Source organism: Grampus griseus, assembly GCF_964374135.1.
Source record: "Grampus griseus genome assembly, chromosome: 4".
NCBI classification, from domain to species: domain Eukaryota; kingdom Metazoa; phylum Chordata; class Mammalia; order Artiodactyla; family Delphinidae; genus Grampus; species Grampus griseus.
The window spans coordinates 7,766,533-7,790,586 of record NC_138997.1 but is presented as its reverse complement, the minus strand read 5'-3'; the positions used below and the strand labels follow the sequence as shown (position 1 = coordinate 7,790,586).

General features: G+C 44.2%; 1 protein-coding gene across 5 annotated transcripts in view; it reads left to right on the top strand.

Moving 5' to 3' along the window:
- Positions 1 to 24,054, top strand: part of FAM13A (family with sequence similarity 13 member A) — a 282,246-nt gene that overhangs the window by 253,131 nt on the left and 5,061 nt on the right. For all 5 annotated transcript variants that reach the window (XR_014296630.1, XM_082653007.1, XM_082653010.1 and 2 more), the window contains 9 exons: positions 1,777 to 1,990; positions 2,508 to 2,646; positions 3,641 to 3,722; positions 4,537 to 4,757; positions 5,392 to 5,475; positions 13,816 to 13,911; positions 15,378 to 15,461; positions 20,989 to 21,185; positions 21,782 to 21,883. Coding sequence is in view for 4 of the 5 variants with exons in the window: in XM_082653007.1 (XP_082509133.1) it covers positions 1,777 to 1,990; positions 2,508 to 2,646; positions 3,641 to 3,722; positions 4,537 to 4,757; positions 5,392 to 5,475; positions 13,816 to 13,911; positions 15,378 to 15,461; positions 20,989 to 21,185; positions 21,782 to 21,883 (1,219 nt within the window). In the remaining variant the exon portion in view is untranslated. The remainder of the gene's footprint in view (positions 1 to 1,776; positions 1,991 to 2,507; positions 2,647 to 3,640; positions 3,723 to 4,536; positions 4,758 to 5,391; positions 5,476 to 13,815; positions 13,912 to 15,377; positions 15,462 to 20,988; positions 21,186 to 21,781; positions 21,884 to 24,054) is intronic.

The window sequence follows — 24,054 nt, the reverse complement described above, 5'->3', positions numbered from 1 at the left end:
GACTCGATAGGCAAGACTCTGTCTTTAACATGCTTTCATTTTTCAAAGTATTTATAGTATCATCTGTGTTACCAGATAACTTGGTTGTCTTTAAATTTTGAGAACCTGTGGGCCTCATCCCACATGAGCTTCATTTTTTTAAATTAATGCGCCTAACTCTCCTGCTGTACTGTGGGGTTTAAAATATTTTTAAGACAGCCATCCTTGTCCTTGAAGCACCTGGCACATTCTGAATTGAAGCACTGTCCTGGAGGATAGGAGACTGGGTTTCTAGACCCAACTCTTGTCATTGATTAGGTGTTTGCTCTGGAATTCTTTGGGTTTCAGTGTCCTTATGTGTAATCCGTTGGATTGAATCAGTAGTTCTCAAACCTGACTGCATTTTGGAAGACTTGGGAAGCTTTCTAGAGAGTGTGTGTTTGCGTGTGTGTGTCTCACACATATGTGGACCCTCACCTAAAAATTCTGCCTAATTGGGTGGTGTGAGGACCTGTACGGTAGGAGTTATTTATACTTCTCTCTGTGACCCTAATGTGCAGCCAGCTTTGAAAAGTCACCAGGTTAGATGATGTATGAAGTTTCAACCAGCTTTAATGTTCCGTGATTACAGTATGATCTTTTGAAGTAAAATACTGAGTAAGCACTTGTTGAAGATAATTTTGTAGATTTTAGAAATACTTTGATAGCTGAAGGAGCAATTGTTCCATGATTCAAACTGTGGGAATCCCAGAATTTAAGATCATGGCCAAATTCCAGCCTTGTGTAAATCACAGTATCCACAAGTGTATTTAAAGCGTAATCTTTTCTTGTTCTTTTAATGAAGGAGAGGATTACAAACGAAATACCCAACATCATCTGAGATCTATCCCGAAAATATGTCAGATAGGATTTTTTTAATGAGGAAAGAAATACACTGAGGTGGGTCTTGCAGCGAAGGGAAATCAATATCATCCTATTCCCTCCCAAAATGACAGATCAGGATTTTGTGCTAAGTCTGTTTTGTTTTCAAGGGTGTCTAAAATAATTCATACTGATTTGTCCTTTGTAAGGCTTTCTTTTTTTCTTTTCTGACTAATTTTATGCATGTATCTTACTTTAACTGTAGTCTTAAGTAGCCTCTGAGGTTTCAGGTGCAGAGCATGTATTTGAAACATGCTAAATCCTAACGTGCTAAGCAGAAGCGCACAAAACAAGCTCATTGAGTGACCTCAGCGGAGGCCGTAAACTCCTAAACCGATGGGGTCTCACAGGGTTCACGTGATTCCTTAGTGGTTTCAGTGAGGGATGTCCAGCCACGATGCCAAACCACTCCCTCCCAGGCACACGTGAGTTTCTCTTCCATAACACCCTCCGATGGAGAAGTTACCAACAGGGATCTGTGGGGAGAGTTGGAAGCACGCACTGTTCCTCAGGGCAGCCCTAGCACATTCTCTTTTGAAGGCAAGTGAGGGTGGAGACAGAGGGTAGATGATGGCTGTCAGTTAGATTTGCCGATTCCGGTCAGGGCATAGTGTCCCGAGTTACAGCCTTCCATCTAAAATGTGAAGCTGGGAATTCCCCGGTGGTCCAGTGGTTAGAACTCTGCGCTTCCACTGCAGGGGGCACGGGTTCTATCTCTGGTTGGGGAGCTAAGAACCTGTAAGCCGTGCAGCACAGCCAAACGAAAACTAAACAAATAAATAAAATGTGCCTCCCGAGTTCAGTTCCTCCTGATGCATTCAGAAAACAAGCGTGCTCTGAAGAACCATTTGGCCTCTTACCCTTGTTCTTTTCCAGAGCCCACCCCGGCTTTCTCCTCGTGGCAGCAGGAGAGTGTACACGCTGACGAAGCACGCCTCTCCCCGCAGGCAGGGCGCCTGATTCGGCAGCTCCTGGATGAGGACAGCGGCCCCATGCTCTCTCCCCGCTTCTACGCTTACGGGCAGAGCAGGCAGTACCTGGACGACACGGAAGTGCCCCCGTCTCCCCCCAATTCCCATCCTTTCATGAGGTGTGTTCCTTTATGTCGCAGATGCGCAAAGGTACCATCCCTGTAACGTTAGAAGACCTAGGAATGTTGCTGATGGCTAGTAGTTTTTTTAATTAAGTCGTACGTAGATGGAGGAACATATTTGAGACTCTCCATCCTAGTGCACACCCTCTGTTGTAATTTTTCACTTGACCTGTGGCCCAACGACAGCATCATCAGCTGCGTCTCCATCAGCCCCTCCTTTCCAGAGCTCTCTCATATTTAACCATGAGGTCCACTGTGCACGTGTCAGTCCTAGCTTCGCCGAATGTAAAGGTGAGCTGGAGAAGACTGGACCTGTGGCAAAGGCAGGACATGCAGAGCTCAAGGTCACAACATGAATTAGCAGTCAGCTTTCTTTTATTCGAGAGGATAAACGCGGTGTGGACGGTCCCGCCCACCCCTGTCTACCCCATCCTTCATCCCTCATCCCCAGAGCCCCTCCCAGCAGGTGGTGACTGTTCCTAGGGAAGCTGACCCCGCCCTGTGTCCCTCACAGGCGACGCAGCTCCTCTCTGGGCTCCTATGACGATGGGCAAGAGGACCTGACACCTGCACAGCTCACGCGAAGGATTCAGAGCCTGAAAAAGAAGATCCGAAAGTTTGAAGACAGATTCGAAGAAGAGCGGAAGTACAGGGTGAGCGTCCTCGCCGGCTTCCCTCCGTCCCCCGCCTCCCTCGACGAGATGCATCTGAGTGTCAGCAAGTCAGAGAAGTGGTAAAGGGGAAGGGAAATTTCTAGGGAATCTCAAAACAAAAAGGCACTAAGCACTGGGTAATAAACCCTGATAAACCCCAGACACCATGTATCAGCAAATTCCTTGCACGGGTGTATCCTTACAAAGGAACGGAATGCTTTCCTCAACGTCTTGCAAATTGATCAGTGAACAGGGACGGGAAAAATCATTAAATGAAGTATTTCGCTTGCCTAAAACGTAATTCAAGATTATCTTCTAAAATTTCATTAGTACTGACCTCATTCTACTCTCAGCTCTATCCTTAGTATTTCTCACAAGAGTGGCAAAAAAGGCATTTTTCGTGGTGTTTGTAGTGTAAAATATCGTATACCCCTCTGCTTTCTATCCTGTTAGCCTGACAGGTTGAACCCTACAGATAAAGGAAAAGAGGCCATGGGCCTCATAGAAGTCCATGATCATAAAAATCCAGAATTTTGCCTCTGAGGAATTCTTTGAAAGCATCAAAAATAACCAGATAGGGCTTCCCTGGTGGCGCAGTGGTTGAGAGTCCGCCTGCCGATGCAGGGGACACGGGTTCGTGCCCCGGTCCGGGAAGATTCCACATGCCGCAGAGCAGCTGGGCCCATGAGCCATGGCCGCTGGGCCTGCGCGTCCAGAGCCTGTGCTCTGCAACGGGAGAGGCCACAGCAGTGAGAGCCCCACGTACCGCAAAAAAAAAAAAAAAAAAAAACCAGATAGTATTAAAAAATAAACAAACAACCAGATATAAAGAAGGATAATGGAATCACACCTGTGAAGTTGCTCTGATTAATCACGGTTCATTTATTGTTCCAGTGGAACTCAACTTTTCCTTCCTGTTTAAAACAAACTGATTATCAAACTTGTTTTTCCTGCCCCAATTCCAAAACATTTACTCAAGATTTCCTTTTCTCAGCCTTCCCACAGCGACAAAGCAGCCAATCCGGAGGTTCTGAAATGGACAAACGACCTTGCCAAATTCCGGAAACAACTTAAAGGTAGGTAAAGCTCTAGACCTACGGTGTGGTCTCCGGAGAACAAGCCAGGTGCAGGAGCTGCGACCTCACCACGTGCTGAGCGCCCCTCGCTGCTAAAATATTCCAGGAAAGACAAGTTCCTTGAAGCTGCTTCCCAGGGCTCTACGTGTTCAGGGCACACTTTCTCCATGTCTTCCCATGGCCTCAATCACGGGGGAGCCCAGATCAGCTAAGATGCAAATTCGGCAGCATAGTTTTTACTTCCCTAAATCACTAATATAAGGATGATGGTTTCAATTCGAAGTACCTGTTTAATCCAAGGCTTTATTTGCTCTGGAATTAAGACATAGAACACAGATGGATATGAGAAGGATTTGGTCCCTGTCCCTCAAAGCGCTTGCTGTCTTTTAGGACACAGAGTCCTATACACAATAGAATAGAATACAAAGTGAAAATAATTCCAAAATGAGGTCTGTACGTCATACAGAAAAAGTTGGCCAGCACTTGGGCGCTACATCTGCAAATACCTGTAAACGCTAAGGGAATCAGTGTAGGAAGACATCCGCCTCATTCTGAGAACAGCAAACAGGTTGGTGTGGCTAAGCATGGCTGTTAAAGAACTAAAACTTTCTCAGGAATTAGCGTTAGGAAATCATACCAGAGAATCCAGGAAGACGTTATCATTTTTCTTGGGTTTAACACAATAACCCAGGGATTTTGACTTTCTGGGGGAAAAAAAGACAAGGCTAAGCAGTCGTCAGCAGCATAGAGAAACAATCTGGGTTCAGCAGACGTCAGTTCCCATACATCTCCACCCCCAAATCTTTTCTCCTAGAGTCAAAACTGAAGATATCGGAAGAGGACCTGAGCCCCAGGATGCGGCAGCGAAGCAATACTCTCCCCAAGAGTTTCGGCTCCCAGCTTGAGAAAGAAGACGAGAAGAAGCAGGAGCTGGTAGACAAAGCCTTAAAGCCTAGCGTCGAAGCCACGCTGGAGTCCATCCAAAGGAAGCTCCAGGAGAAGCGGGTGGAAACCAGCCGTCCTGAGGACATTAAGGTGTGGTTCTCTGAAGGCCCCGAGCCGACCGCTAATCCTGAAGCATTCCAGTCAGCGTGGTAGGATGGCAGGGCCCGTGCCAGGGTCCCAATGGGAAGGGGGGTAGAGCGGCACCTTCTTAAACCTCCCGCACTCTGAGACGTCCAGAGAAGCAGATAAAACAAACTCAGAGTGTTTTAACTGTAGGGACTTTGGGTTTGGACTGCAGACTGAAAGCAGGAAACCCTGTTGTACAGATTGAAGAATGGACTTGTTTCAGTTAATAGACAGCGTGGTGACTCTCTGAGGAGTAGAGACAAGCCTTTGGGATTGTGTGTCCTGTAACTGTAGTCATTGCCGGAGCCGGTACGCTGAGCCCCATGTGCCTTGCAGCCTTGTTTACCTCAGTCCAACGTGCCTTTGCCCACGGCATGGGAGATAGGAGTACTCACAGGTGACGATTCTGCTGTGCTGTCTGTGTTTCCAGTAAGACACCAGGAATAGCTAATTCCTAGCTTTGGATCGAGCTAGGGAGGGCTGTTGGATAAACATTCTTTGTAACCTTACCGTGGGAAATTTGTTTAACTAAATAAAGAAGTCGGGACGTTCACAAATGTTTTCCCCTTTCTCATTTTCTGTCCTTGTGTTTATACAGGATATGACCAAAGACCAGATTGCTAATGAGAAAGTGGCCCTGCAGAAAGCTCTGTTATATTATGAAAGCATTCATGGACGGCCGGTACGTGAATGCACGGAATTTGCTGATTGGGGTAAACTACCTGGCTTTAGAAGGGGATCTTCTACGTTCAGTATTTTGCAGATGAGGTTCCCCAATGTTTAAAATACTCTGTATTTTCACCAGAAGTAAGCTTTCGGAAGGCTACACCAATGATACGAGTTCCACTCTCTAGTAGGTGCTAAATTTCCACTCTCTAGTAGGTGCTAAATTTCAAAAAGCTCCAAAGAAAAATCAGTTTGCAACTAAAATGTAGTCACTTGTGTCCTGCTTCGAGGGGAAGATGGTGGTGGGGGACATAAATCGGTGCACAGAGCCCTAGAGTGAGGAGACATGCCTGCCCCTCTCTCTGCCCCCATAAAGCTGTCATCGCCGGCTCTAGGCGTTCTTATCCATAAAAGGAAGGTGCTAAACGAGAATGATCTGCCCTAAAATTCAGTTTCTCTGCAATGCTGTTTGCAACCTGTGTTTGTAGAGAAGTTCTAGCTGCCATCGAGAACCAAAAGTGTGAGGAATCCGAGATGCATCTTTGGAAGCATTTGAGACCATTTGTTCTTCAGCAAGAGTGTTTATTGAATGTTTGTTGTTAGTCCTGGGGGAGAGAGCGGCATGACAGCTTCTGCTTTATTCCTTAGGGAACTCGTAATGGATCGCCTAGTCAGTGACTCTTAGTAACCTCCTGTTAAGAATGTTGTCAAGAACCCAGCAAGACGCGTTCTTAAGAGCAGGTGTTTATGTTCACAGATGGATTTTTATACCACCAAAATGCATAGATCTCTTTTCCAATCTCAGCCATAGCTTTGTAACGGAGAGAGTCTTTTCATCCGAAATATGCTCTTTTAGATGAAGAAACTTCGAGAATAATGCACTAGCCTCTCAGATCTGTGAGGGCAGGGGTTCTGGGTTTTGTTTACCTAATGGTGAACCTGGCCCTCAGCAGCTAGCACAAGACCTGACACGGGGCATGTGCCCAATAAACTATCTGTTGAATGATCCTCCGTGGTATTTTGGTTCTGAATTTATTAGGTTTAAATTACAACAAAAAACAAAAAAAAAAACTGGAGCTGATGATGACTGATGTTGCTGGCCTGTCCCTGCAGTGGAAAAATACTGGTGCTCTGGGATAATGGTCATGTTTCAAGCCAAGTTTTGTTTTGGATCTTTTAAAGGCGTTGAGCGAAATAGTCAATGCTCCGGGGCTCTCCTACATCGTGAAACTTTGTCGTTCTCTTCTGGGGTATTCAGAGCTTGTAGAGATGCAACTAAACTTCTAACAGAGAGAAACCCCTTCTCCACTAAAGGGCTGTCCTCACGGCCACCAGGCAGGCCTCCATGAGGGAGGTGGGACTTAGGTATCTTCCTTCTTTCCATCGTGTGGATTCAGGTTATGACGTTGACAGACTCCTTCAAAGACTTCCTTGCCTGAGGCCCGAGATCTCTCCGCTGAACACTGGTCTTTACCTTACTGTCAGTGCAGGGGTTTGTGTGCCATGGTACTTGTTGCTCCGAGCTGGGCACAGTGTCTCTCATTCTGCCTGGACTGTGGCAGCATGCAGGCGGTAGGATCAGCAGACCTAGATGCAAACCTCCGCCCTGCTGACTCCGGCTCCGTGACTCGGCTGCTTAGGTAACTCTCAGAGCCTCAGTGTTTTGTCTTTATAATAGATGTCTGTTATAGGTTGTCATGGAGATTAAATGACATTACACACACACACACACACACACACACACACACACACACACACACACACACACACACACACACACACACACACACACACACACACACACTTACCTGTAGGCTGTCTGGCGTTGAGGAAGTAGGGCAGAGTGGCTTTGGGGAGAGATGGGTGGGATTCCTCAGTAAATGGTAGGTTTCACTTCTGGTACAATTACATGTTCTGCCTTCTGCTGTCTATTTCTTATTAAATGATTGAATCAGGAGAAATGCACATGTTTTAGCACTCTTATCATTAGGAATCTGAACTATTAATTCGTGGTCCTTTCTTTCATCGTTATTTTATTTTATTTTATTTTGTTTTGGTTTTTTTTTTTTTTTTTGTGGGTACGCGGGCCTCTCACTGTCGTGGCCTCTCCCGTTGCAGAGCACAGGCTCCGGACGCGCAGGCTCAGCGGCCATGGCTTACGGGCCCAGCCGCTCCACGGCATGTGGGATCTTCCCGGACCGGGGCACGAACCCGCGTCCCCGGCATCGGCAGGCGGACTCTTACCACTGCGCCACCAGGGAAGCCCCCATCATTCTTTTAGATGAAGGAAGCACACTTCTGGGATCTGAATTCTAGCATCTCATGGGGCAGGGGACAGATGCTCTAGGAAGTTCAAGTGTCATTGATTCCTGTTCCTGAGTCGGGCTTTCTGCCTGTCTCTGGAACATGATACTCCAGCCTCCTCAGGAAAAGCAGAGTTCACTTGATATCTGGCCAGTCTGAAAATCAAAGAGTGAACTTTTCATTCTTAGATCTGTGATGTTGCCACGGACCCTGGACTTATAAATACGAAAAATACATATACTTCCAGAGCTAAAACATTATTGAACATTTGTTGTTAGTCCTGGGGGAGAGAGTAGCATGACAGCTTCTGCTCTATTCCTTAGGGAACTCGTAATCAGATCGCCTAGTCAGTGACTCTTAGTAACCATCTGTTAAGAATGTTGTCAAGAACCCAGCAAGACACGTTCTTAAGAGCAGGTGTAAGGCAGCATGAAGTTTATGTTCACAGATGGATTTTTATACCGCCAAAATGCATAGATCTCTTTTCCAGTCTCAGCCATAGCTTTGTAATGGAGAGAGTCTTTTCTTCTGAAATATGCTGTTTTAGATGAAGAAACTTCGAGAATAATGCACTAGACTCTCAGATCTGTGAGGGCAGGGATCCCAAACCCCGAGTTTTTTAGAAAAGCAGATGCTTAGAGCCTGATGGTTTTTTGCTGAGTCTACAGATTCTGATATAAAAGGACACTAACAGTCAAAATCACAGGCCACATGTGCTGCTTCTGTACACGTTTTAACAAGGCTGTTTGCTCTAATGGGACACCCTCCAGACAGACCGACACATGTAAGGAAAACAAAAACACGCTCATCTACACACTGGCACATAATTCCCTATGAATTATTATTGAAGTGTGTCCTTTTCAACATTTGAGGGTCTCATCAGAAGACCACGTCACAGAAGTCCAACAGACAGCTGCAGCTCCCTGTGTTACCTTGTTTACGGACCCCGATGTTGGTGGAGGGGAGAGACTGGGTGGCTTGCTCACAGCTTCTGGGTTCTCACTGATATATTTTAATCTTTTGTTTAAAAAACCGGGGAACTAACAGGACCCTAAACGCACCATGTTCGAATTTAAATGCAAATTCTAAAGCCACATATAAATACTATCATTTGTTTATCTGCTGTTTGGGATTATTTGATCTGATCTTTGCCCAGTCAGCCTAGCATTGTCACCTGATAGTAAAGAAGAGCGGGTCACCGTTTTCCGAATCAACGGGCCAAGAATGCGGCCGTTATAAGAATGCATCTCATCTGTCTTCTCCCACTAGCGGTTTTATGACTCAGAGACACCCCTCCACACACAGATTCAGACCATTTTTTGTTTTACTAAGGAGATTTGATATATTTTTCTGAGACTTATAGCGCAAACCAAATAGGATAGTAAGAGACCAGTGGATGGAGATTTCGTTCCATCAAAAGCAAAGGTTGAGTGGAAGGTGCTGCCTTCACCCGTTAGATCTTCATAGCTAGATGTTCATGCTGTCTTGATTTGGGTGTAAACGTGTATCTTAGGCTTAACCCTATTTCCGCACATTGAAAGCCACTCAGAGCTGCCACTTAAATGAAAATTTAAATAAAGGCTTGAAGCAAGAAGAGGGAGGGGCTTCCCTGGTGGCGCAGTGGTTGAGAGTCCACCTGCCGATGCAGGGGACATGGGTTCGTGCCCCGGTCCGGGAAGATCCCACATGCCGCGGAGCGGCTGGGCCCGTGAGCCATGGCCGCTGAGCCTGCGCGTCCGGAGCCTGTGCTCTGCAACGGGAGAGGCCACAACAGTGACAAGACTGTGTACCACAAAAAAAAAGAGGAGGGAAAGTATGTTGAAAAGACAATATACTATAAGCTTGGCCTAAAGTCATTTTTAAGCAATTATGGATCATAACGATTTTCTAATTTGAATTCTGCAGTTTACCAGTCAAGAAACCGAGACTCAACCTCACTGGCTCATTCAAAGGGCTATTCTTGGTTAGGAGTGGAATCCCTGAGCAGCTGATGACTCGAGAATAAGAGATGGCAAACTTCCGAACAGTTTGCCCCTGGTCGACTTAATATCGGCGGCCCTTTTTTTAACGGTTTAACCAAGGTGCTGCTTTGTTTTTCTAACTCTGGGTTAGATTTTGGCTCTGCTCACAAGTCCAGCAGCGGTAATTACAGAAGACGTGGCTTTACGAAGCGTGAAAGTTGTCTTGACCTTTGGTATCACCAGGCCTCTGGCTTCAGACATTTATCATGGAAATAATCCTGGTGTACATCAAGTAGTATTCTTTCCATCACCTCAGACCTAAAGATCATGGATATTTTTGGTGTTTAGATACTTCCATCACACGCCAGCATTAACTTCGGTAAAATCATGATGAGTTTTGACTCTCCAGAGTCAAACACTGGATCTCATCGGATCTCTCACAGGTGATTAGTTCTGGGGGTCATTCATTCTTAAAATGAGCAATTCATAGAAAGTCTAACTAGCAGCGTTACAAGCCACATGTAAGCCAGCTTATCGTCTTCATCTACTCTAACTAGAAAATTAGGTTTTCCAACAAAGAGTTAGAAAGGACATTGATTCTGTCACATTTGCCACGTCTGGCTGATTTTAGCATTAAGTCTCCTTCCAAAATCCAAAGTCTCCTTTTATAATCCAAAGATGTTTCTACAGTTGACCCTTGAATAATTCGGGAGTTAGGCATTGTTCAACCCTCCGCATAGTCGAAAATCTGAGTATAACTTAGAGACGGCCCTCTGTATCCATGGTTCCACCATATCTGAGGCTCCGAATCCGTGGAGGCAACCATGTAGTAGACGGTGTAGTAATGTAGTATTTATTATTGAAAAAAGTCCGCATGTGAGTGAACCCGTGTAGTTCAAACCCATTTTGTTCTACGGTCAGATGTAGTAATAGGATGCTAGTCCGCAATGGGGAAATGTTGGCTACTTATTAGTCTTATTTTTCGCACGTCTTTTGGTCACTAAACATCTGTGACCAAAAGACGTGGTCTTTTATCTTACATAATCTTACATCTTACATAATATTTGTCATGGGTTGAAACTTAGGATGTGCCTTAATCTCATCTGCAATACATTTAATGAATACATCTTGTAGTAAAAAACAAAAATCGTTTCATGTGTTCCAGTACTAAATTTTGTCGTTTTACATGTGAGGTTGTACAAGTCATTTATTTCTATTCCTCACACTTATTTGTGGCTACTGTTGAGCTTCTGTTGAAGCTCAACATGAATACAGAAAAGAGCCTGAATTATAAATATATACGTTGATGAGTTTTCACAAAGTAGACAAATCCACGTAACCAACATCCTGATCAAGAAATAAAATGTGGCCTGCCCTCTGGAAGCCCTTCTCATGTCCCCTTCCAGTCAATACCACGACCTTCCACCCCACCCACAAGAGCCATTCTCTTGACTTCTAACGTGATACAGTTGATTTGCTGATTTTTGAACTTCGTATAATTAGAAGTTTACAGTATGTATTCTCAGGTGTCTGGCTTGTTTTCCTTGGCTTTATTTTTGTGAGGTTAATCCATGATGTTGCATATAGTTGTGTCCATTCATGTTCATGGCTGTGTAGTATTCAGTTTTGGAACTTATTTGTTCTACTCTTGGGCATATGGATGGTTTCCAGTTTGGGGTTCTTATAAATAGTGCTGTTATGAACATTCTTATGAATGTCTTTTGTTGAACTTAAGACCACACTTGTTTGCTGTGTACTTAAGAGCGGAATTGATGAGTCATATGTTTAGCTTTAGGAGATACTGCCAAATAGTTTTCCAAAGTGTTCACCCTTGCCAGCACTGAGAGAGAATTCCAGTTTCTCAGCATTCTTTCCGACACTTGACACGGTCTGTCTTTCAGGTCAGCCATTGTGGTAGGTATGTAGTAGTGAGGCCTGTGGTTCTAGCCTCACTCTTTTTTTGTATGAAATAATTCCTGTGTTCCCTTCCAGTTCTGACACTCATCTTTTATGAAATACCAAATTTAAAACTCCTTCCTACATGGTAGATAGTAAAAGCAAGAAAATGCCACCTCTTGATATTTTGGTAACAGGAAGAGATAGAAAGAAGTGATTATTGTTATTGCTGATGACAGAAGATAAATCCTCAAGATGTCTTTGCATAATGGCAGTATTCTAACAAGTTTATCCAAAGTTCACTTACTGTTGATCACTTTGGGAAAGGCAAATAAAAGAGGCAACAAAGGATAATCAATTCATGCATAATGTAGACCTGTCTTCAAAGCTGAAGGCCCAAAAGGCCCATAAGAGAAATGGTCAAAGCGAATACTGTTTGCCCTTCCTTACCTCTGTAACCCTTGCCTTATGTGTACAGTAGAAATAAAATGCAGAAGACCAACAGCAAACTTGAAACAAAGATACTTCACCTCTTACTCCAGTTAAGTAAACAAATGCATATTTATGAATTTGGCATACCTATTTATATTTGAAATATTCATTCACTCATTTTACAGATATTTATGGAATACTTTTATCATGTCAGGCACTGAAATAGTTACCAGGGGTACAAAAACACAAACTCCTGGTGTCAAGGGGCTTATAGTCTAAAGAGAAGACAGACGTGTCAACAAGTAGTTACTATAGAGTATAAAAATATATCATCCATTAGGACTGCTGTAATACCATAGACTGGATGGCTTATAAGAGATAGAAATTTACAGTCCTGGAGGCTGGAAGTCCAGGATTAAGGTGCTGGTGTTTAGTGAGGGCCGACTTCCCAGTTCATAGACAGCTATCTTTTCACTGTCCTCTCATGGCAGGAGGAGTGAGGGATCTCTCTGGGGTCTCTTTTATAAGGGCACTAATCCCATTCATGAGGGCTCCATCCTCATGACCTAATCGCCTCCTAAAGGCCCCACTTACAAATACCGTCACATCGGGGATTCCTTTTCAACATACGCATTTGGAGTGGGGACAGGGGAGTGAGTGGACACGAACGTTCTGTCTATAGCAAAGCATATGTGAATTACAAGGCACACATAGGTTGTGGTAGGTGACACGCAGGGGAGGATGAGCAGGTCTCCCGGAGAGGGACATGTCGGAAAAAGCCTGCACAGGAGTGAGAGCTGGCTCTTGATCTGGAATTTGCTAAACCAAAGAGCAGTGAGGAGGCCATTCCAGGACAGAGGGAACTAGACAAGGAGGTGTGACACAAACTAGTTTCTCTCTGGAGCTTGAGTTATGAGAATGATGATAAGAAGCAGCAGGTAATGAAGGGCTTCAAATACTATGCCAGGTGTTTGAGCTTGATTTCTCCCCACTGCCTGTAGAGTCGGTCCTGTAAACATTTTTGAGCCCTGTGCCAGATGTTAGGGCCACAGAGATGAATCGATCCATGTATTCTATGGGCATATGTTCCTTGAATACCTACTGTTTGCCAGAATTTGTCCCTAAAAACACAACAATTCCAGGGGGAAGAAAGACATTTTGGTTTTTGTTTTTTGTTTTTTTGCGGTACGCGGGCCTCTCACTGCTGTGGCCTCTCCCGTTGCGGAGCACAGGCTCTGGACGCGCAGGCTCAGCGGCCATGGCTCACGGGCCCAGCTGCTCCGCGGCATGTGGGATCCTCCCGGACTGGGGCACGAACCCGCGTCCCCTGCATCGGCAGGCGAACTCTCGACCACTGCGCCACCGGGGAAGCCCAAGAAAGACATATTTTTTTTTTAATGATTACAGACCTGCATGGTAAGTAGTATAATAGAAACACATGCTTTCTTCTTCCCTGGACCTAGAAAATAGTGAATCATCTGGGAACTCTCAACCTTCAAGAGTTTTACATAGGGAACTAATAATTAATCGTGATCATAGTTTTGATTGAAGAAAAGCAGTACTGCTGAGGGAGTGATTTCCAATGATCTGCCGCTGAAGTAGATATTTTAAATATTCACTGATTCATGTTATCAGTTTAGTAAATTTTGCAAGACTGGCGAGTCTTCAGCTGCATCACCTGTACTTTCTCTCGGCCCAGAGCGTGCTTGGCCAGCCTGGCCACCAGGAGCAGGCTTTTCAGCTCTTCTGTTCTTGCATTTCAGGTGAGCAAGAATGAGCGGCAGATTATGAAGCCGTTGTACGACAGGTACCGCCTGGTCAAACAGATCCTGTCGCGAGCCAGCACTGTCCCCATCATTGTGAGTACACCGCGGCCCGGTTGTCAATTACGTGGCTCAATGGGCCCTGGCTATGTTACTTGGGCCCCAACTTGCCTTCTCATGAAAGAATAGTCTCTCATAGTTGAACCTGCCATTAATATCCATGACCCTTAAGCTTGAGGGATGAATAATTTACCAAAGACTTCTGAGGCTACATTTGCCAAAAATGAGCAAATCTGAGGCCGACAGAAATTTGTTTTCCCCCTTGGGGATATGCCTTGGCCGTATGCCTCCATCTGACACGTGCTGGGCCAGCTTTCCCACGCTTTCCTCAGAGACGGAGCACCGAGAGGACGGGGCTGTGCCCTCGCCAGGGCCCCGCTACCAAGAGTCTTAGCGGCCTCTGTTAATAGTCTTCTCTCCACCTCCAAGAGCTGGATCAGCCCTGCTGGGAGAGAGCTTCTAAGGCACTCAGGAGAGGGACCCTCCTCTTTTTGGAGGATGTAGGAAAGTGTGAGGTGGAAGAAAAGGGAGGGCAGCTAACAACTGTGAACTGCGCTCAGTGGCCACCGCCCTTGGACTTCACTGCTTTGGGCCTCTGAATTGGGACTTTGTCAGGAGTAGGGAACAGCGACTGGCCCTCAGCTCGAGGAAACCCTTTCGGGCCCTGGCCAGCCTGCCCCCCACCACCACCCCCGATCCCAGCCCTGCTGTGAGGGCAGTGTTTCTGCCCTGTCCATCTCGTGGGGACCCTTTGCCTCTGTTTTAGCGCCCACCTCGGGGATCCTGAGGGTTCCTCTGCTGGCCTGTAGGCTTTGTAGTAAGCAGGCGTGGCCTCGCTTTTATGTTGTTGCTGACATGCGTGTTCTTCTCAGCTGCTGCTCTTCTATTCCTCCTTTAAATCTCCTTGTTTATTTCTAGGCCCAAGATGCAGTCTTTCTATGTCTTTTAACAGTATGTTTGTTCATATTTAATGGGGCAGGGTCCAGAGACCTCAGGCAGGTGTGTTTGAAGAAAGCTACCTTTCTGGACGTTTTCTACAGAATAAATCAGTAACCTAACCAACAAAAGGATTAAATCTAAGAAGTCCTTTTTATTCCCCAGTCAGGGGTCCATAGTGTCCCTCAGTGGGGTGACCGTATAGCCTCTGTTGATAACCTTTGCATCACCCGATGAGCTTACGTTATCGTTAGTTGTTCTGGAAGTTATGGTGACTAGGAGGAAAGGCGGGAGGCAGGTGCCCCTCAGGTTTTTTCTGCGTGTGTGGTTAACATACTCGTGTGCCATCCTTGCTTTCATGTGGCCTCTGTGGGTGGGGGTCGGGGAGAGCTCCGAAGTGAAGCAGCAACTTGGACAGGAGCTTCAGTTGTGTCTGGTTTTCCTGGGACTTCTTGGCGGGGAGGGGTTCGAGTCTGTAGTTAAAAGGCAGAAGTAAATACTTGCGAGTCAGAAGGGGATGGGGAAAGAAGTTCTCCGTGTAACCTGCCTATTAACGCCTGTCGCAGGGTTCCCCTTCCAGCAAGCGGAGAAGCCCTTTGCTGCAGCCAATTATCGAGGGCGAAACTGCTTCCTTCTTCAAGGAGATAAAGGTGAAGACCCCCAGCTGCTAACCGCTTGCTACCTCTGCAGCAATGTCTCTCCCTCCTTCCCTCTCTCCCGCTCTCCCTCTCTCCCTCCTGTGGATGGAAAGCCGCTGTGATCGGGCCCTTGGGCGATGGCTTCCTGCAGCCGTCCCTAAAAATCAGTAGCAGCCGCATAGCACAGGGAGATCAGCTCGGCGCTTTGTGACCCCCTAGAGGGGTGGGACAGGGAGGGTGGGAGGGAGGGAGACGCAAGAGGGAAGAGATATGGGGAGATAGGTACATGTATAGCTGATTCACTTGTTATACAGCAGAAACTAGCACACCATTATAAAGCAATTATACTCCAGTAAAGATGTTAAAAATAAATAAATAACATAGAACTAAATAAATTTAGAAAAAAAATCAGTAGCTGCTTCTAACCAACTTTAAGCAGTCCTCTTTTATTTGTCATAGACCGGCTGATCTCCTTAGTTTCATTTCACTCCCTCGCTGTTGGGTTTTGTTTTGTTTTGTTTTGTTTGTTGTTGTTTGGTTGGTTTTTACTTTGCTTGCAGGGATATTTGTTTTGTTTTCAAAATGTTTTTTGTTTTGTTTCTTTCCCCCTATTTGAGGAATGGATTTTCTGTACTCCAAAATTTTGTTAAATCAACTCATTGGGTAACTTTAAAAAAAAATCTCCTTTACCAAGTTCATAAGCGAAACCAAAATTAACGAAGGCAGTGTACGTAGCACACACAAAAAATTATCATTTTATAGACAAATATCTTAGTTGTCTTTGACAGATATGTGGGTGCAGTTTCATCCACTCTCCTTTCCTCTCACCTTCCCCCTGGCACATTTAGTCCTTGGTGCTAATTTTATAATCTGTTCTTGATCTGTGAATGTAGCGCTGTGACCAGCAGTCACTAGGACGTGCGCTCTGGTTTTTTCCACCAGGAGTAATCATGGATTTTGTACAGATAATCCTTGTCCTTGGTAGCTACTTCTGCTGAAATGGGAGGAACCGTCTGTGCCCATAGATCTGTAGGGACCTAACTGGCCTAGACTAGGATCAGCCTCTTTCATATTTTTACTTCTGGACAACTGAACACACTGACTGCCTCGTACAGGGCTCTAGAAATGAAAAGTCAAAGTCAATCTTTTTAAAACATTGATGATTGTTATTTAGCAGTTAAGTCAGAAGCAGGAGTAAAACCCCACGTGGAAGTGAGTGTTAAGAGTTTCACTTGTCATATTCCTGTGGCAGCCCCAAGCCTGGGGTGTCGTTTATTTACTGTAGTTAGGAACGATTATTTCAAAATATGGGGGCCTCGTTGCCACGGAGGGACACCAGTTGAGAACCGCTCCATTTTCTTGCCTGATTGCGTCCACTGTAACTGAGGTAAGGAACCGGAAGCCACAAAGCCGTCTCTTCTCTTCACTCTCTTCCTTTTCTTACCTCCCAAGGGTCTTAACTACTTCATAGACCTCACTTGAAGGTGTTAGGCAGTGATCGTGCTCACTAGTCATATTGTTTAAACAGAACTTGTTTTGTCAAGATGCTGTAGATGTGAAATGTAGGCAAATACGCTACATTGTATCTTCAAAATTAGAGCTACTTTCTTACAATAAGACTCGATGTTGATGAAAGAAGACAAATTTTATCTAGCTGGTAATTTCACACAAGAATTAAAACACCATAATTGAAGAAATCTGGGCAAGTGTGTGCATGAAAATTAGCATATTTCTCTTAGAAGCGTGCGCTAAAACTATTCATAGATAAAAATGTGTTCTTAAACACATCCGAAATATGACACTTGATAATTGCCTCATGAAACGAATGGAAGACACAGGAAGGATGCTCTTTTTAAAAGTGTCCCTCCAAATCTTATCCTTTAGCTTAGTTTATTTTTTTCACAATTATGTTTTGGCCACTGGCCCTCACGATGGTCAGAATTTCAGATAATTTTGCAATTATTACATTGCTCTCACAAATGATGTTGTCTTTTAGTTCATTTTGTCCCAGTTGGCCAGGTTTATCAGGAGGTATTTGGACTGTACTAATTCTCAGAAATTCGGTTAGAATTTAGAATTCGGTGTGTGTGCAGATTGTATCTAAATGGTTTCTTTGAAAACCATCCCCGATTTTTAATGCTTATGGGAAGACACCAGCTGTGTGTGAAAGAGAGCCAGCTCAAGTTCTGAAGCCCTAGAACTTCCAGCCCCCCAAATCCTACAGATCATCTAGTCCATTCTCTGATCCAACATAAGAGTTTCCTCTAAAACTTCTCTGACAAAATAGAGACACCATCCCTAAGAAGTTATTCCACCCTCAAACTTGAGATGTCTACAGCAATGAAGAGAGTAAGGTCGCTCGTTACACGGGCTAAGCATCTACAAGAGCTAAAAATTTATGTTATTAGTTTTGTAGCTTATCATTTGAAAAATTATCTAAAACAATATAGTAATTATATAATTTTAGAATGTATAAGTTTAATAACTATAAAATATAATTAATGAAATAATTAGCTTATAGTATTCACAGTTACGGTTGTATGACTTTCTACTTACAGGCCTAGTTCTGCCTCTGGAGCAGCATGGACTGAGCGTACTGCTTTCTCCTTGAGAGCACTTGGCGTATTTACAGTCACCTGCTCTGCCCACTGCCACCCACACCCTGTGAACATTTTTTCTCCAGGTTCCTCTTACTCTTTTCTCATGTGATATGGGCTCCGGACTGTCCAGCAGTGCAGTGACTCTACACCAGTCTCTCTATATCCCTCTAAAAAACTGATACCCAGAACTGAACGTGATTCTAGATGTGGTTTAACCAGCCCGACAGTGGACCGAGGACTAGTCGTGACCTTGCTCTAGATGACCGAGGCCCTTCAGTTCTCGAAGTCCGTGCCCACGTGACTGTCAGTGTGCTGTACGTTCCTCTTAGTCTGTCTAAGGCAGGATGTCTCCACCTCAGCACTGCAGACATTTGGGCCAGGTAACTCTTTGCTGTGGAGGACTGGCCTCCACCCACTGAGTGCGAGTAGTGCAGTACGACCATCCCTCCCCAGTGTGACGACCAAACATGCCTTCAGACGTTGCCAAAGGTGCCCTAGGGGCCAACCTGCCCCCAGCTGAGAACCACGGCTTGTCGCCCTGCCTAACTGTTGATTTATGCAGCCCCCAGCTTCCTTTTCCAAGGATTGCGTAGTGTCTGTGTCCACTTTTTTTTTTCTAATCTAATGCTAGGACCTTGAATTTTTCCCGCTTGTTACTTTTCATACTTCTGTGCGAGCCTTACGAAACAGATTACATCTAGCCTTTACATTCCAGCACACCCAGATATCCCTCCCCACTGTGTTATCCACGCATTGTGTGAATATCCAAGTGACTGCTAGATATTGAGTAAGGATGGGTCAGGTAGAGAGCCTGCTAGAGGCCCCCTGCAGATTCACCTCAGCACTGCAGCCGCACTCTGCATAAATGTTCGCACAAATCAGCCTGCCTCGTTCTTTATTGAAATCCAGATATTATGCCAATCCTCTCACAAAAGAAGAAAAGGGTTAGTTCTTCTGATTTGTGTGCAAGAAGCCAGTGCTGGTCACCGTCGATCCCTGATTCCTTTTCAGTTGCTCATATGTTATCTGGACACTGATTCCTTCTAGAAGCTCCTCAGTATCCACAACAACCTGATGGTCTTACAATTTGAAGATCTGTTTTGCTGTTTCTTTTTCCCTATGTGTTTCACAGCTTACTGAGAATAGCTTTGTGTAGCTTCGTCTTCAAAAACACTGAGTTCTCAGGATGTGCAAGACACAGTCTCCCGTTCTGAAGTTCTCTCAGGACCTTGGGATATAATTGATAAGGCTTAGACCCTTAACTTCATTTCTTTCTATCTCGGGCTTTAATAACCTCTTAAGAGTCATTTGTATTTCTCTTTTAAAGCTGAATTACTGGACTAAGAGACATTTATTGAACACCTAATATAGGCAGGCATTGGCTGAGCTCCGGGAACAGCAGTGAACAGAGAGGCCCAAATCCATCCCTCTTCCATGGAGTTTATAGTCAGGTGGTCCCACCTGGTCTCCTCATCCAGGAAGGGGAGGTGGGCAGAGGCTGAGTAGCTCTGCCTGTGGGCCCGGTGTACCTGCTCAGGTACTCAACACGCATTATCTCAATTCTTATGTAAATGATGTAGATGGGACTTGCCACTTCATCTTATAAAAAAAGAGAAACTTTTAAATTATTGATTTAAAAGCCACTTTTCCTCTGTGAATTTAAAAGTGGTTTTAATTTTTTAAAAATTAATAATGAAGCTTTTACTTCCATGGATCAAGAAAAGAGATTGAAGATCCGAAGTCCCAGCAAAAAGAATCTGGAAAGGTCACCTAGTTTTTTGCCAACTTTACCTTCATGCCTTTGTAACAGTAGTTTCATTGTAGTTATGTACTAGTCCTTTTGTTTTGCCTGTTTGTTTGTTTCTTTATTCACATTATTTCTCTTCAGAGGCACCATTATAAACATACCACACTTTATGGTAAGAAAATCCACCACAGACAGTTTGAATCCTGTACTTTACCTGTGAGCAGGGGTTCCTTCTGCCTCCTGAGAGCCATTGGCTGCAGTGGCCCTGAAGCCACTTGGTTGAACTAACAACTGATGTTATAATCCTCTTGTTCATGTAGCTGAACACCTAACCAATTTTTTAATTTCTCAAGATATTAGGATATTCTTTTCTGGTCTGACTGTACATGTTGGCAGTAAATTACTTTTTTTTAAATCTTTCTTTCAGACTCTGATATCATTTCTTAGAATCACATAGCTTTAAATTGGCACTAAGACATTCTCTCAGAAAACTAAGTTGACCTCATTTTTCTAATTGCATTTTTATCAAGACAGAGAATATCACACTTTTCTTAGAATCTTGAATGCTGAAAAATACAGCATGTGGTCCTTGGAACCTCTTTGAAAAAACATAAGTTTTATGATTCTGATCATGCAAAGATAAACGTTTTGATCTTCTCAAAAGCTTCCTAAAATTTTGTGCACCAAGCAACCACAAATATTTCATAATCTCAACTTTTAAATAGGCCGTATTGTTGAATTTCTGAAAAATCTTCACAGCTTAAAAGAATTCTGAGACACATAACTAATAGAATCTTTAAAGCACTGATTTCTGGTGGTGGATTTTTTTTTTTAGGTATTGTCACAGAGCTGAGAGTGTTTAAATTCATTTGCTTCTTTTGATTTAGGGTATAAATTGTGATCATTGTTCCTTCCTACCCTCGGCCTTGACAGCTGTTAATTGTGCTGTATACTAATTTTTTTTACAGCTTTTTTCCCTATTGAGTAGCTGTGTTTAGTGTTTGTCTTATTTACTGTGTACATATAGATATTCAATAATATATCCATCATGTACACGTGTGTTGCTAACTGTAGCTATATAGAAGAAACTATATGGGGTCTGGGTAATGAAGTGATCGTGAAGTGATACCTGTAATGAAAGAGGGCCCAAAAAAGTGACCCAATTTTTATTGGGGTTGCTGTGTATCTCCAGGAAGAAGAGGAGGGTTCAGAAGACGAAAGCAGCACAAAGCCAGAGTTCACCGTCACCCTGAAGACCGATTTCAGTGCACGTTGCTTTCTGGACCAATTTGAAGATGTCACTGACGGCTTTATTTCCCCGATGGATGATAAAATACCATCAAAATGCAGCCAGGATACCGGACTTTCAAATCTCCATGCTGCTTCGATGTATGTTGTTTTGGTGGTGGTATTGGAATGTTGTGATGAAAATAATTTTCTGAAATATTATTTTAGCCTTTGTACTTAAATTGGCTGCCAAAACGTAAGTGACTTGCCTAGGGTGCATCTGTGTGGATAAAACAGGGTTTGCTTGTTTGTTTAATTTCTGGCTCAGTGGTTCTATATGCTTCATCCCGTGTTATCTGAGGGAGCATCTGAGATCTTGCTTAAACAATCGCAAGGTCTCTGTAATGGCATTGTGTGGTTCTTTGCGCCACAGCTCGCCATTTAATACATACCGAGCACAGATGGCATCTCTTTCTTTCTAAGCAAAATATGACAAAGCGCCATGGGAGTTCACAAGCCTGAGGAATTCATAAGTAGCAGGAGCCTCGCAGGAGCCCCAGAAGCCGTATCTATCGTCGTGTGCTTTGGCTTCCAGGGGATGGAAAACATCCATTTCTGGTGACCCTCAGCTCCTCGCACAGTTCCTGCATTTATATGCTTTTCCCTTTCTCCACAACTCCTATCGAGTTGCACATTCCTTACGTTTACAACTATTCAGATTTAACTCAATTTTCTTGAAATACTTCTGCCCCTCTTAGACCAGAACTCTTGGAACACCTTCAGGAAATGAGAGAAGAAAAGAAAAGGGTTCGAAAGAAACTTCGTGATTTTGAAGACAATTTTTTCAGACAAAATGGAAGGTAAGTGCGTGTGCTGTCCTTCCCCTCCCCCACCTCACACACAGCCCTCTTTTTTCTGTGTCACATCTGTGCAAAGCCTCCCATGTGGGAGCCACCCTACAGCTTTCCTGTAACCTGGCCCTTGGTTTTGTGCCCTGGGCCCCTTTGAGGCTTACTGGAAATGGGGAGGTTTGTGTGGCCCTTCAGGAAGAAGTGCTCCTTGGATGATATCCAAGACCGATACAGATTCAGCTAACATTTACAAAACTCACCTGTCATATCAAATCCTAATCGAAAATGAGCAGCTTAAAGCTGTTTCTAGTGGGCAGCACTGGTTTAGGTTCTGTTTTTGTTTTTTTAATCTTAATAAACTTGAAGGAGAAATAAGGAAAGGGGCACTCTAGGTCTTGCTGGTTTGTAGGCTCATTTTAAAAGCAGAGTTGTCAAGTCAAATGAGAAATACACAAGAAACAAGAAGCCCTCCTGACTGATAGAGTGCCTTTCACCAGTGAGGTTTTTTTTTTTTTAAATACATTTTGTCACCTAACGTTCTTTTTATTTTTTTTATAAATTTTATTTATTTATTTTTGGCTGCATTGGTTCTTCGTTGCTGCGTGAGGGCTTCTCATTGCGGTGGCTTCTCTTGTTGCGGAGCACAGGCTCTAGGCGCACGGGCTTCAGTAGTTGTGGCTCGCAGGCTCTAGAGCGCAGGCTCAGTAGTTGTGGCGCACAGGCTTAGCTGCTCTGTGGCATGTGGGATCTTCCCGGACCAGGGCTCAAACCCATGTCCCCTGCATTGGCAGGCAGATTCTTAACCACTATGCCACCAGGGAAGCCCCTGTCAGTGAGTTGTAATCATCATCATAGAGCGCTATGCTGAGGGATAGTCTCCCCTGTTAGCAAGTGACCACGCACAGAATGTCCGACTCAAGTCACAGCATGAGACCAGGTTAGAGCAGGGAATAGAGCTCCATCTCTCACATTGGAGTTAAGTTTTATCATTTTAAAATGTTTTAATATAAATTATTTAAACGGTGTAAATACAGTTTCTCTTTAAGTCTCCTTTTATACTTCTCAAAAGTATTGGGAAATAAAAGTACCATAAAGATTAACTTAGGCATTAAAAATGTACTATATTTCAGTTTATTTCAATTATTGTATAAATTTATTTGGGGGATCTCTGATTTGGATCTGTCCTATAATGACTTTCTCAAGATTTATGGGTTGTTTTTTTTTGCGGTACGCGGGCCTCTCACTGCTGTGGCCCCTCCCGGTGCGGAGCACAGGCTCCGGACGCGCAGGCTCAGCGGCCATGGCTCACGGGCCCAGCCGCTCCGCGGCACGTGGGATCTTCCCGGACCAGGGCACGAACCCGCGTCCCCTGCACTGGCAGGCGGACTCTCAACCACTGCACCACCAGGGAAGCCCAAGATTTATGAATTTTTATACCTAAATATTTGTTTTTCTTTCTCCATGAACTGTAGGATATTTAGAAAATATAGATAAAAGAAATAATACCCAAAATGATAATAATACCCAAAGAGAAACCAAAGGATTAATGTTTTGATGTGTTTCATTCCAGTCTTCTTCCCAAACATATTTTTGGTTTGTCTGCTCATTTTTTTCCCCGTTTGTTTATAGTCACATTATGCACAGATATCCTATAATTATGTAACCTTCACAAGTTTTAAGAAAATACAATTGATGGGAATCAGTAATCATCATACAAGTTTAGAACTGTCAGGGACTTCAGAGTTCACAGAATCTGGTTCCATCACTTCGTCCGTGAGGCAAGTGAAGACCCTCAAAGGCACGTCTGGGGCCAGGGTCAGATGCCCCCTTCCCTGCCGTCTCCTGGGAGCATCCAGGGTCCTTTCCTTGAGCAGGCAAAGCAGGAATAAAATTAGTTCATTGAGCAAAATTAAATGAGCCCCAGGCTATCCCATTTCCCATTTTTGCTCTTGAATAAGAAGTAAAGGAAGCCTGGTATTTGAATGTCTGACATGTGCGTTTCCAAGTGAGATGAGAAGCAGGGCAGTACCGGTTGAGGATGCGGGTAACGGCGGCATTTCGTCAGGTTCTCCTGCGGGTTGTATTAGATCATGGATTCAGAGTACTTAGCATGGTGCTCACCCTATAATCAGCTCTCAAGTATAATACTTGTGCACATAAAAAGTATACATGTAAAATGA